The sequence below is a fragment of the Pungitius pungitius genome, chromosome 18, assembly GCF_949316345.1.
Source record: "Pungitius pungitius chromosome 18, fPunPun2.1, whole genome shotgun sequence".
Taxonomy (NCBI): Eukaryota; Metazoa; Chordata; class Actinopteri; order Perciformes; family Gasterosteidae; genus Pungitius; species Pungitius pungitius.
Genome location: NC_084917.1, coordinates 6,734,599 through 6,748,105, shown reverse-complemented (window position 1 = coordinate 6,748,105; position 13,507 = coordinate 6,734,599). Strand labels below are relative to the sequence as shown.

General features: G+C 46.9%; 2 protein-coding genes across 3 annotated transcripts; one reads left to right on the top strand and one right to left on the bottom strand.

Moving 5' to 3' along the window:
- The first annotated feature begins 1 nt into the window (after window position 1).
- LOC119226857 (melanopsin) lies at window positions 2-3,070 on the top strand. Its single transcript, XM_062558839.1, has one exon. It carries the CDS (start codon window positions 1,101-1,103, stop codon window positions 2,217-2,219), a length of 1,119 nt encoding a protein of 372 aa, XP_062414823.1. The 5' UTR covers window positions 2-1,100; the 3' UTR covers window positions 2,220-3,070.
- A 122-nt stretch (window positions 3,071-3,192) lies between these two features.
- Window positions 3,193-13,327, bottom strand: nup155 (nucleoporin 155). 2 transcript variants are annotated; one of them, XM_062558838.1, is made up of 34 exons: window positions 13,150-13,327; window positions 12,733-12,901; window positions 12,101-12,238; window positions 11,897-11,993; window positions 11,695-11,765; window positions 11,519-11,611; window positions 11,058-11,321; window positions 10,898-10,971; window positions 10,709-10,800; window positions 10,502-10,599; window positions 10,245-10,412; window positions 10,028-10,128; window positions 9,695-9,865; window positions 9,482-9,592; window positions 9,243-9,337; window positions 9,068-9,153; window positions 8,845-8,986; window positions 8,606-8,672; window positions 8,404-8,519; window positions 8,013-8,116; window positions 7,775-7,908; window positions 7,396-7,587; window positions 7,021-7,159; window positions 6,804-6,939; window positions 6,568-6,721; window positions 6,374-6,478; window positions 5,849-6,003; window positions 5,609-5,741; window positions 5,409-5,522; window positions 5,195-5,315; window positions 4,993-5,103; window positions 4,530-4,666; window positions 4,278-4,384; window positions 3,193-4,038 (listed from the first exon to the last, which is right to left on the bottom strand). In XM_062558838.1, the coding sequence occupies exons 2-34, from the start codon at window positions 12,872-12,874 to the stop codon at window positions 3,900-3,902; spliced, it is 4,107 nt and encodes a 1,368-aa protein (XP_062414822.1). In that variant the 5' UTR covers window positions 12,875-12,901; window positions 13,150-13,327; the 3' UTR covers window positions 3,193-3,899. The 2 variants fall into 2 exon arrangements, with proteins under 2 accessions (XP_062414822.1, XP_037341094.2); XM_037485197.2 differs by having other exon boundaries at window positions 5,609-5,738; window positions 13,150-13,326.
- Window positions 13,328-13,507: the final 180 nt, after the last annotated feature.

Here is a 13,507-nt window from a genome sequence, read left to right as displayed (position 1 = left end):
TAAAGAATTAAAGTGGTCAGCCATGTCCATTGTTGTCCATATTAGCGAGACATTATTAATACCACGCAAAATATGGCAATTAAAAAAAATACCAATCTGATTAGACCACCTGAAATGTACCACATATTGTATAGTTGTAACTCGTGCCTTTATCAGTGGTCAATGGGTAACGTTTTAAGCTTTTATCAGGCTGATCAAACCACACCAGCATGACATTTATCTCATTATCATGTCATCAAAAACCAATGGACCATTTAACTAAATGTTTCATGCATGGACCTCTTCAGGTTGAATAAAGGCCGGGGCAGGATACAGGTGATGCTGTGCACGGTGTGACACTAATAATCATCAAACCCTGAAGAGGACCCATAGAGCATCAATGCATGCTTTTATTTGTAGATTTTAGTTCAGCTTTTAACACATCCGCTTGTCAAGAAGTTAAATGACATGAATCCATTTTATTATCATCAAATAGTTTTCGCTAGTTTCAATAACGGGTCCCCAAAGAAGGGGATGTTTGCATGTTTCGTGCAATTGAGCAGATGTGCTCCTGTAAGCATTTGTAAATACAAATGGACAATAAATTAAATTGGAGTGCCAAGAGGATTAAACATCAGCATTATTTATGTTCGCAGTTAGAATTGAGAATCAACCACATGTCACTTCACTCCATCTCCAAGGGCTACCATTGTCTTACATCCAGGCAGATTATTGCTTTTTGTGTATTCATATATATATTCTATATTCTATCAAATGTATTTTTCACACACGGCTCCACAGCACGAGGGTGACAATTGTGCATGACATTTTTGAAAATTTAGTTTGGACTCTGCTTTAACCCGTTGATTCTCCAGACACCCGCAGAGTTGCACCGTCAGATAACACACCGGAGACCATTACTGAGGGGAAGCTCCTTGAGGGGGGCCTGTCAATGGAAAGATACACCTTCATGATGGAGGCTCCCTGAGGGAAAAACTAAAAAAGTGAGACTTAACAACTCTGCAGTGTGATTGGGTCTCCCTTCAAACCCTCCTCTATAAAAGGCCCAGCGAGCAAAGCGTCGGAGATCACCCAAAGTTGTCCCCTGGTCCCGTGAAGCGATGGACGCAGTTGGGTGGATCGAATCCCTCATCAGAGCACTCATGTTCCTGGCAGGGGTCCTGGGGAACAACTGGCTGGCCATACGCTCCCTGCCCGGCCACAGATCCAGCATCCGCACCAACGAGGTCCTCTTCATCAACCTGGCCGTCTCCAACCTCATCACCAACTACCTGGTGGACCTGCCCGACACCGCGGCGGACTTCGCCGGACGCTGGTTCCTGGGGGAAACCTTCTGCGCCGCGTTCCGTTTCTGTGCCGACCTCTCCGAGACCAGCAGCATCTACTCGACCTTCTTCATCAGCGTGTTCTGGCACCAGAAGCTGGTGGGCTCCCTGAAACGCGGCGGCGCCCCGGTGCAGCTGGACCGCCTGAGCCTGGTGGGCTGTCTGCTGGCCGGGAGCTGGGCGGTGGCGGTGGTCTTCAGCGTCCCTCACGTGTTCTTTGTGGCGTTGGAGGGCCGGAACGGGAGCAAATTGGACTGCGTGGACGTCTTCCCCAGCCCGATAGCCAGGCGCACCTACGAGATCTTCTACCTAACCCTGGCGAATGCTCTCCCCCTCGCCGGGATGGTGTTCGCCAGTGTACAGATCGTCATCACTCTGCTGCAAAACTCGCACCGCGTACAGGGTCACAACTCTGACGCTGGCAAGGGGAGGGAAAACAAGAGCAGCGGCGGCCGAGACGACGGCGACGACGGAGGAGTGGACGGCGCCGCGCCCGGTCCAGGCGCCACCAAGGATCCAAAAGCGCTTTCATCCCTAACGGACATTTACAACGGCGTGCCCGCTTCCGCGTGTCCAGCTGGAGGGTTGTCGGGTCAAAGCGGCGGGGACGCGGAGGGCGGGGGCGGAGCTCCGGGAGAACCCGGCAGGCCGAACCAGACGCGGGCGAAGACGAGCCCGAGCACTCAGGCGAGAGCGGCCAAGAGCGTGGTGGCAGTAGCCGTGGTGTTCCTGGTCTGCTGGCTGACTCATCTGCTCCTGCGCATCAGCAACAACATCCACACGTCCTCGATGTTGGTGGAGGTGGCCAGCTACATTGCGGCCTCCTACACCTGCATCATCCCCTACATATTCTTGTACGGCGTGAAAAAGCTTTGTTGCCCCTGCAAAAGGTAGAAATGTGCACATCACATGCAGGATCCAAATCTGTGACAGAGTAACTAAACGCAAGGAACTGTAGAAGAGACGGGATGAAAGAACTGCATTGACAGCCAATATCTCATATTATGTCTTAAGAATTGATACATAGGCTAATAGATACATTTAGTGGCAGAAAATTCAAATGAAGTTTATTGATTTTAGATGGGGGGGCGGGGGGGTTCTGTTAAACTGAACATTTTGATGGTCTACATTCTACATCAGACATCCTCATACAATATTTAAAAGGAAATTATTTTTTGTGCTTTTTATCCAGCGTCCTTGTTATCACCTTCCAGATCTTTCAGTCTGCATGAAACACCTTGTAACTTTATTTTGAAAAGCTATGTAAAATGTTTCCTTCCTGATCACAGCAGGCAAAAATATTATATTGCTTCTCACCTCAAATAGCAAAAAGGCTAGAAATGATTGTGGCTGCTTGTTGTGCACAAACATTTCTAAAGAGTAACATTAAAGAGGGTTACATTACATGGAAGAGGGACAGTTCTTACTGACGGCATTATTAGTTTTACATGGTAAACGTCATGAAAGGGTACTGACATTAAGAGCAACAACCCAGTATCAAGTAAGAAATTCTAATTAGGAATTTAGCATAATCGTTCACTAGCGTGCAGAGGAAATTGGCGGAAAAATTAATTACTGCAGCAATTTCTGTTTTGTGATGACAGTAGGAAACCATGTGTGCTCTCTTCAATTAAACATAATTATGTAAACAACCAGTGAAGACATGAAGTCTATTATTGTACTCCCTCTGCAGCGCAACATTTTCAAACCCGAAGGGAATTTATTACTCGTTTTGATGGGTTACAGGTAACAACTAGTTCCTGTAAAATGTCAAACCATCCTCGAAAAAAGTCAATAACAAGTTCTATTTCTTCATAAAAATGTTTTATTTATTTTTCTTTAAAGTTTGCAGTATAGCACTGAACTGCTCCTGGTTAAAAATGTGTTCCGCATTCAAAACAATCACAAAATCACTGTTAAATGTTTCCGCCAAGACAAAATGCTCACTCTAAATAATAAACATGAGAAAAGAAAAAGGTTTCGGTGTGTACATGACCGTTGGCAGCGCAGAAAACATTATGGCCAAGTTATGTACATAATTACAACGTCCGGAACGGTTTGTTTGGAGGCAAACGCAGAAAAGGTATTCAACTGATCAAAAGGCTTTACTGAGATGTCTTTGGAAATTAGATTCAAACCAAAATATCCCAAAATAAATGCTTTCACGTGTTGAAACCTTTAAAATGCAGAGTGATTTCATGTTTTTAACCAACACAAGTAACTCAAATATTTTGTAATTCTTTTAGATATCCATTTTTGGGACAAAGTTATTTGCACACAATGCAAATAACCAACCGCGCTGCTTTTTTCAGTTGTGTTTCAGCATTTCTGGATCCATAACAAAATGTATTAAATAAGTTATAAAACTAGTTTCCTCCTTCTGCTTTATCAAAAGCCATTACCGTCATCTGCCTCTCAACAACGAGCAAAAAGAGGCAAAGACTCTACTGCGGGATACACACACACCATGTTGAGAGCGTGTGTGTGAGTGGTCGCACTTTTGAATCAGACCGTTTAATTTAAGGCCAACCGTGAGAGATCGAGACAGCCCCGTGAATGGCGTCACTGGAAGAGTCAGTGGAGCTTCTCCAGCTTCGCCTGCAGGGACTTGAAGTTGCCGATGGTCTGCTGGAGGGCCGCGTTTGGGCTCAGAGACTGCAGCTCCACGAGGTATCCACAGATGTCGTCGAGACACACGTTGGTGAACCGCCGTCTGACGGAGAGAAAACAAGCAGTTAAAAAAATTATAATAATATTCAAAACTATTTCTCTTCCTGTGCAGAAGGCGGATGGTTGTATCTAAAAACAGCTTACAATAAAATGAGAAAGCAGTGGAGAGAGAGTCCATGTCAGGATTTATTCGTCATTGGCCTAAAATGTCACTGTAAACACAAGTTAAAGACAACAGCGCCCACTACAGGCCAGAAGCGGCACAGCTCAGGCAGGGATTACCTGTCATAGGTCGGTACTCGGCTGGGATCATCCACGTATCCCGACAGAAGCACGTGGATGCACTCCACCAAGTGGAGAGGTTTCTTCAGCCGCTGCCAACAAGGATCCTGGAGACAAGGGGGAGGGATGAGGGAGATCGGTGGATAATTAACCCTCAAACCACAGAAAGCTGTTGCCTAGAACCAGAACCAGGGTGAGGACAAGGGTGGGAAAAGTGATGCTTTGAAATGTGATGATTTGAAGCGACCGTACTCGAGTTTTGAAGAGTTGGTCGTAAACCTCCAGGAGACGCGGCAACTGCACTCCGATCTCCTGCATGGTGGAGGTGACGAAGCCCACGTCCCAGTTCAGCCGACACACCTCCTGCTCCAGAAACTTGACGAGGAACTCTGCAATCAAAAAGGACACATCGGCACTTTGTACATCTCAGGGAGGGGAGGGGGGGTCCATTGATTCTGTGCATGCAAGCGCTAAGGATGCATTTCAAATACGTTGTTGTCTCCACGGAAAAGACAAGTTTGAACGAGCTGGTTGTAACGAGGCTAATTTAGCAATCACCTAGAGCACCTGCATGGCCCCGCAGGCCCGCACCACCAGGCGTGACGACATAAATGATGCAACAAGGAAGTCTAATTATATTACTGCGGACAAATTAGTAATCAGCCGGAAACGAGAGGAGAACCGAATACGGGTGCAGGACGACCCGAGTACTTACCCAGGGGGAAATATCTCGGTGTTCCGGCGTAAATCTTCCCCAGCGATACCAGTTTCAAACTGAGCGACCTCATCCTGTCTGCCGGACTCATCGCAACAGAGTCTCCCAGCTCTGGACAAGACAAATACCCATCATCACATCATGACATCACGCATGGCGTAGGCAGCACATTGAAGGAAAGAGGGGTTTGGCCTTCACTTGCCTTTCTCCATGATCTCTTGCCACAGCGAGTGCACCAGGATTGGGTCAGAGTGTCCCGCGCAGTGAATGATGGCCAACTTGCACTCGGACAATTTGAAATGGTCCGCAAACTCCCCATAGAGCTACGCCAGAGAACACATGTTGAGCATTTACGAACATTATCAAATTCCTTGATAATTACTTCAACCGCTAATTCTTCCGCTGCTGCACGTTACCTTGGTGATGTCCATTAGCTCTGAATCCAACTGAGAGATAACATTTTTCACCGAGGGATGATGGGAGTACTGTCTGATCAGGGTGTCCTGGATCTGCACTTGGATACGCACCAGCTGGGGGGTATCCAACACAGTAACAGAGTGGTCACCACAGCAAATCACTGCTGAATGACTTGCCGCGACCACAAGCACGTACGCACCTCCATCTTTTCCTCCAGCTCGTGAAGGAACTCTCCATCAGAGGCCTGAGCTGAGATGCATGAGGAACTCTTAGCAGACAGTATGGCTCTGGCGATGTACTCCAAACGTTGCTTCAATGAGATCTCAGTGCTGCTTAATCAGAGAACACAATTTTTAACTTGTCGTCATCGCCGCCTTCGCTTTTTATAATGATTGGAAACCAGAAGGAAACGGACGGTCCAGCTGTAGCGAGTCCAAACCTGTGCATGTCAGCAAGCCGAGCCAGCACGTGAGCTGCCTTGCCAAAGTTGCGGTTCTTCTCATAGTAGCGCCACAGCAGGTCCATATTGTGCACTTTACTCTGGTCCTGCTTGATCATATGCATCAGGTGTTCCTCCAGGTACAGAGAATTCACCTGGACGACAGCGGACAGATAACAGGACAGCCATCAGGACACGTAGTTATGTCAATTCAAGACAAGAATTTGTAGTAAGATCTGGATGTAGTTGTTTAAAAAAAACACAATTTCTTTGTTTTGGCCTGTGTAAATCCACACACGGACCTGTAACGAGGTGGTGCGCATGCACCACAGCCATGAAGCAAGCAAACTTTCAGCCTCACTACACCTACTCTTCTAGGTTCAGAGCCCTCAACCAGGTGACCTGTGCGGGCTTCAAATCTCTCACTAATTTAGAATTCGGGCCTCCAGTTATCATTAAATATCAGAGCTATCAGTGTAACACATTGCGTCTTTACAGGGAAACAAGAATGGACGGGTACTCTACCTCGAGTAACTTGTCAGTCAGGTCGGCCTGAATCAGCCAGTTGTACAAAGCGATGTGAAACAGCTCGTCCTGAGACCGCTGAGCCAGACCCAGAATCTGCTCAAACTACAAGGGGAACACATACATCCATGAATAATGCATCACCGGCACGGCTCTGGCAAGAAATACGCATCCACCGGCAACTTCTTTCTCACATAAGCTGTGGCTTCTTCGTTGCTGAGCATGTTGGGGTCGGAGGTCATGACGGGAGGCCCGGGCTGTTTAGGGACACTGGGGGACTGGGGGGCGGCTTTGCTCTGGTTCACCAGCTCTTGCATGGTGTCTGTGATGCACTTATAACATAAAAGCCTGGAGCAGACAGAGGAAGGGGGACGAGGTGAAATGTTGTGACAAAAATGGCAATCAGCGATGCTGACCTGCCACGCGTTACCTTTCATGGAAGGCCTGCTGGCCCACTCCGTCCTCCTCGGGCTCTCCGTTCTTGTAGAAGTGAGGCCCCAGTCCCTGAGGGTCCTTCTTGTCCGCGGCCGTGAGGCACAGCTCAAGGACGCCCTCATAAAAACGCACTGCGGACAATGCGACGGCATTAGTGTCACAAAGCAGATCGACAGCCTTGTTTGACTGAAGTAGGTCTGGTGTGTGCCCACCTTGCCGATACTGAGAGCAGACCAGCGGCAGGTCGGTGTGTTGGCTGATCTGCTGATAGAGACGTAGGGACTCCCTCAGCGTGCGCTCTTTGTCTGCTTTATTCTGAATCTGCTTGGAGCTCTGCAGCAGCTCATTAGCCTGAGTGGGAGACAAAAGCAACAAATTCCGGATCGAGACACGCGGATCAATGTGGGCAAATCAATACCTTTTAATGGCTTTGATGCCCCTTGAGTCATCTTGAAGATAGCAAGAAAATTGAAGCACAAAGATCTCAATAAATCTATAATTGCAGAAGCATGTAGCTGTATTAAAGTGTGACACATTTATATATATGGAGTAAATTTTTAAAATCTAAAATTTAAAAAAAGATGTACCTTTGAGCAAACGCTGTCGTCGCTGCTGTACAGCAGGGGGCAGATGTCGCGCAGGTGATTGCTGATGGCTTCCACGGAGGCATTATCTTTGATGTAGACATTAATGAGGGCTGTGATGAGCGAGCCAGACAGCTCCTTTCCCCTGATTACTACATCCTTAAAACTCGCTCCCTTCATCTGCTCTTGAAATTCCTACAGAAAACAGATAGGGACAAATATAAAGGTGAGCAATGAGAATAATAATGGGATAGCTCACACGGTCCACTGGCTTTATGGCTGAAAACAAAAAAGGTATTACATTGAGGAGGCCCTGTGGATGAGTACTGCAGCGATAATGTACAAGCTCTACTGCGGCAGAGGAGTTGGTGCACACGTGTACCTTTGGCAGCTCAGACATAATGACGCTGAACTGATGATCACAGAGAAGCTTCAGGAGGGACAGAGTCTGATAAGAGCGATGCACCAGCTGCTGGATGCCTTGCAGGGACACTTTCTCATAGACCTGAGCCTTGGCTATTCACACAGACACAAAAAGTACAAGGGATACGAGGTCAGTGAAGTCCCCTTTTCTAATTTTTTGTTCAGAACAATGTGAAAAACCTGCAATCATAACTCACTGTGATATTTCCTCTGCAGTTCCTGCTGGACCTGCTGAGAGCTGGTGCCATCGGGACGCATAAATCCCAGCAGCCTTTGCTGCAGGTTGGCAGGGGAGGAGAAACTAATGGAGGACAGAACAGTTGTTATTCATGTGGGGAGGTGGGAAACAACACCTAGCAACTGATGTTGTTTCAGGTTCCAGTTTCTTGCAGGGATAAGGTACGAGATGAAATGATATACAGATATTGCATGTTAGCCACATGATCTGTCATTATAAGCGTTCACTTGAAATTCTTCTGTCTAGTCTGATCAGCCCAAATAAAAGCACCTGTTGTCACAGGGACTAGATTCTAATTGCACCTGAACAGGTTGGAGAACTAACAGTTTAATGCATCAAAGGAGCTCTACCTCGCAGCGCCAAGAGCAGATGGACTGAACTGAGAGTTTTTGTCAAGAAACTCCCTTAAACCGCACAGCTCCATGAGTACCGACTCCAGCTCAGACGACCCCACGCTGCTTTCCAACTGTGGAGACAACAGATGAGTGTCTACGAACTCACCCACATTCTTACTATTAAATAAATTCATGTGTTGTTACTTTTGATACTTACAATACTGACAGTCTGATTTCCACTGCTTAAACATTTCTCAACTGCAAGACTGCCGTCCCAAATATTTCTGCGGGAGGTGGGCAGAGAACCGGGGAGAAAGACACGTTGATCAGTTGACACCAAAATCACACGTCAGCATCCACACCTCCGACTAAAGAGACCCGCATCTAATTTAGACTCTCGCCCGGGGAAAAATATTCAAAATAAGACAATGTCAGAGCCAACACTGATCTACTCACCCCAGAATACGAGCAAAATATACACAGATGCCGTTGTGTTTCCCTGAGAAGATAACCTCTGGGCCAGTGGACATGGGCGTGATGGGCACAGACCCAGTGTGCATTTGGGCAAAAGGTGTTGCAAAAGCTGGGGGCATGATGCCTGGGAAAGAGCAACCATAACATAAGTTTACTCAGGCTGTCCATTTCTGCCTGAATGACAGAATATTCACAGATAACTTACCCGGTGCTGGAGAGCTCATCACAGGTCCAACGGTGCTGGGAGAAGACATGGCTGCTGGGAACCTCATCTGTGCTTCTCCTCCATATCTGATCATGACAACAGCAACAACAGCTTTTAGTTTATGCACCGCATGCGCGAGTGCGAATCAGAGCGTGTGTAAACAATGCAACCGGACCTGAAGAAGGCTCTGGTGGCCCACTGTGAAACCTCTCGGTCGCAAGCGGCATTGGAACAAGCCAGGATCAGTGCTGTGGCACAAGCCTGCTCCTCCTGCACCGAACGCAACAATTCAAATATACAGTGTGAGAGAAATATGCGTGCAGACCCGGTGCATGGCTGCATGCCTCATGGTTCTGGCCAAAGGCCACGTTGAAGAGGATTCAAAACATCACAGTTTTTAGTCTGGCTTTGTACCCTGTGCAGCTTGAAGAAACGTTCAACCTCTTCACTTTCTCCACCGGCGCCGCTCACCAGCAGGTGACGGAGCTGGTCCACCGGTCGCAGTTTTTGGAAGATATGGCTCCCCTACAGGACGGCAAGGAGTCCCCTTTAGTATACGCAACCAAGACGATGTTTTGTCACAATGAGCGGGTGTGCAACGTGATGAGTGGCGGCAGCCGTTTTAACCTTTGCAGAGAGAAGGACAAACTTCTGCGGAGGGATGTTGTGCTGCTGGACCACTACTGGCGAGTCAGTGATGGGGATCCGCTCCTTGTTCAGAGGAGTAAAAATCCTCGATGGTCTCTCCTCGTTTATGGCACAAAGAGCCCAAGAGTGTCCGTCTACGTTAGACATCATCTGCAATAGAGGACAGAAGAGCGACAGGCAAATTGTAGGGTTTCGTTTGACCTGTGTAGCCTGGTTTTACCAAAAAATACCAAGCAGCAACAAATTTGCCAAGAGACATTTAATTGACGTCACAATTTTCCTCCATTTATTATACGTTTATTTTGCCCCAACCTGAGTCTCCATCAAAGGTTTCTTGAAGGGGAAGGAATCGTGGTTGATGCACCACAGAATGTCACTGTCCTCTGTCTCAGAAGCAGCCATTAAGAGAATACCTGAAGGGTTAAACAAAGAGTAGACACTGGTATTACCGGCAGATCTGGATTATTACATTAACCAAAAGGTTAAATACAATATTGGGTCTGATAAATAGGACACAAAAAAGTTTTACCGTTGCTGTGTAGTGCCTTGTGGACCTTTGCAGGTTTCTGCAGGGTAGAGGATGCAGAAAAGCCTGGAGGCAGACGGACGTGGACCAAAGCTAGCAGGCTAGGTCGAACCGCCAGGTGCCTTTGGTGTGGAAGGGCGAATGGTGTAGTGCTGAAGTAGAGACGCACCCCTACAGACACGGAATGTATAAAGGCATATTACCGTACCCGTATCCTATGGTTTTCACACTCATCTTTGCTCGTGTTCCGTAATCTTTACCTGCATGAGTGACAGCCAGCAGGTGACAGTCTGAGGACTCAGATCTGTCAACCACGGAGATCTGGATGACAGGCTTAAAGACAGACCGATCAATAGTCCTGCAGAGAAGGGAGGAGGGTTTCAGACATACATACAATAATAATCTTTATTGAGGCATTGTAAGTTTAACGACATATGTATAAGAAACATGACCGGAGGAGGACATACCTGGCTATGTTTCCTGCAGCAGCAACGATGGTGTTCTGTGACATTGTGGCTACGCGACTCATGCTGCGACCGTCAGCCCCCAGGTCATACACCTAAATACATACACATCATTTCAGCGCACTTTAAATCAGCTAATGACAAACAGCCAAACACAAGAAATATTGACCTGACACTCCGCAAACGTCATACCTGCAGGACACCTTTCTCAGAGCGTGTGAACAGCGTGTTGCGGGAGTTGTCCACGGCAATCTGCACAATGGGGTCTGTGGAGCACGAGGACCACATGTTACAAGTTCAATCAAATCAAAGACGCCCTTTTTCCACGTGGAACTGCGTAGCCTCTCCTCACCGTCTTCAGAGAAGGAGAACTGGAGCACAGAGGGAACGAGGAAGGACAGAGAGCTTTTGGAGTGGTTTATTTTTCGGCAGCGCTGACTCAGCCACCCTGCCTCGGCCTGGTACGCGATCTCGTAGAGGCAGCCGTCCTTTCCTGCCATGAAAATGCGTCCCAGGTCCGTGGAGGTGACGGAGAGGATGTAGATGTTGTCTGTGGGGATTGAGAAGAGGGGGTCGGGTAGTAGCTGCATCCCACCGGACATGCTGTCATTCAAGCCTGCAACAGAAGAGCCACAGAAAGATTACAGATGAACCACTGCAGGTGAATGACGATATTGAAATGAGTTACAATATTACGGTGTTATGGTACAGCAGCTGTCCTTATTTTGCACATTTGGCTCACTTTTGAATACCTGGCACTTGTTTGTACACATTTGTAGAGACAGTGTGGTAAGAGTTGAAGGAATGACTCACCAGCCTGGCTGTTGGGGAAGCTCAGCCCAAGGATCACTACATCCACCGAAGTGGCCAATACTAAGAGGTAGTGAATGTGTGGCTGTAAAATCCCTAAAAAGGAAAAACATGCACATTATTCCAACAAATAAATGGAATTATTAAATCAATGCCGTCTTTAAATGTTTAAAACTTACCTTGTTTTGGTTTTACAAGGCCCACTGCCAGGATGGTTTCAATGAGGCCATCAAAATAAGCCACATCTCCTCTGCAAACATTAAGAGGGAAATAAAGGAAAAATATTTATTAAAACATTAATATAAGTTTTCTTAATTAGTTGTACTTTAGTTGGTTTTATTTATTGCACATAATTAACATCTAACGTAAATAGTTACTCACCCATCTTCATAATTCCACATGAAGATGTCATTGTCAATAGTCAGCCATGCTCGGCAGATCTCTGGAAAAACTCCCATCATGCAGTTACATTGCATATCTGTAAAAATGGTTAAGTTGAAACTCCAATTCAGCTCAAAACAAAGCAATCAACCCATAAACATTGTTTCGCTGATTGTTAAAGAGTTAAAGCATTTAAAAGGATACGGCTGAACTGCTCCACCAGCTCCGGTGGCAGAGGGACGCGGCGGACAGCACTGAGCTCTGGGAGATTGGGCACACTGAGTAGACCTGGACCCTGGAGGGGGTAGTCCATGTCCGACACTCCAGAGAGGGATGGCATATCTATCGACACAACAAACAACGCGGTTAGAGTCCATGTATGCACCGTCCAGACACCAAATGTTGTATCACGATTGTAATACACTCTTTTGTACAGACACATTGCGTCATTGAACAAACAGTGCAGTTTTATTCAAATCAGAGACATTGCTGCGACTTCTATTGTTAATACTTTTCTTTTTGCTCCCATTTGTCGCTTAGTTTAAATTAAAGAGCACAGACTCCATGCACAACACTTCTTTGGTGTCGATTATTTGGAGCACTTGGTTTAGTCGAAAACAAACCCATCCACGTGACAGGCGCAGCATATCAACATGCCGATTGAAATAATGATCGTTACACAGATCTGCCGTGGGCCCGATGAAGTGAAAGTTCAAAAAAGGTGTAAACAGATGGCTTTTGCTCTCTAGTTCGGCATTTCGTGGCCGCATTCCCTGCGAGTCTGACGGCTGTGGGTCTTCTACTCTCACGTGCCACATCCCTCCCGCGCGACTTACTGTGCGAGGGGACGCTGAGCAGCTCCGAGAGCTCGGGGAAGCAGCGGTCCTCCTGCAGGTGTCGGTCGATGAGCCGGGAGGAGTTCTCCAGCGCTTCCGCGAGTGCCGCTGCCGGGCTGCTGGGTCCGGCGCTGGAGGGCATGGCTGAGCTACCGCCGTTCACCTACCCCTGGTGGATTATGGAGTTTAAAACAACGAGTTTAGACGACAACGTCGTCAAAGAAAGGCGAGATTTCATACGAGAAGCGAAGAGCGCTCCGGTGGTTAGTTCAGTTTAATAATAGCGAACTGGTGAAAGAATGCCGGTCAGTTAGCCGACAGCTAACGTTAGATTTGAAAACCTTATTATTTAGCATGCTAGCTAAATGCTAGCTAAGTGGGAAATAAAATTGTTTTAAAGTCAACTCGTGGCTTTACCCGAATGAAAAGATTCCGCGTGGATGGTTAGTTATATGACACAGGAGGTTTGTTCACCAGTTGAGCGGCAGAGTTTAAACAAATACATCAAACACACATTCAACTAGCAGCCCGCCAACCTCATGCACAGCGGCAGAGGTGAAAGGTTTCCATCCGGTGAAAGATCTTCTTCTTCGCCTGCTTAATTTTGGCTGACTGCGACGATGGGAAAAGTTGTGCTGCCATCCTGCGGTCAATTCTAATTAAATCTTGGATGTTAAATACACAAGTATATCTAAGCATGTAAGAAACCATTCATAAAGTAAATTAAACAAAGATGATTTAACATACTGCAGTGGTATTTTGTGAAGAGGTATTA

Excerpts from the sequence above, each read along its gene's own strand:
- LOC119226857 (XM_062558839.1), top strand. The coding sequence starts at position 1,101 with ATGGACGCAGTTGGGTGGATCGAATCCCTCATCAGAGCACTCATGTTC.
- nup155 (XM_062558838.1), bottom strand. The coding sequence starts at position 12,874 with ATGCCCTCCAGCGCCGGACCCAGCAGCCCGGCAGCGGCACTCGCGGAA. Across the intron at positions 6,479-6,567 it reads ACGAAGAAGCCACAGCTTAT|TTTGAGCAGATTCTGGGTCT; the intron begins GTGAGAAAGAAG and ends TTCCCCTTGTAG. Across the intron at positions 4,039-4,277 it reads CGAGTACCGACCTATGACAG|ACGGCGGTTCACCAACGTGT; the intron begins GTAATCCCTGCC and ends TCTCTCCGTCAG.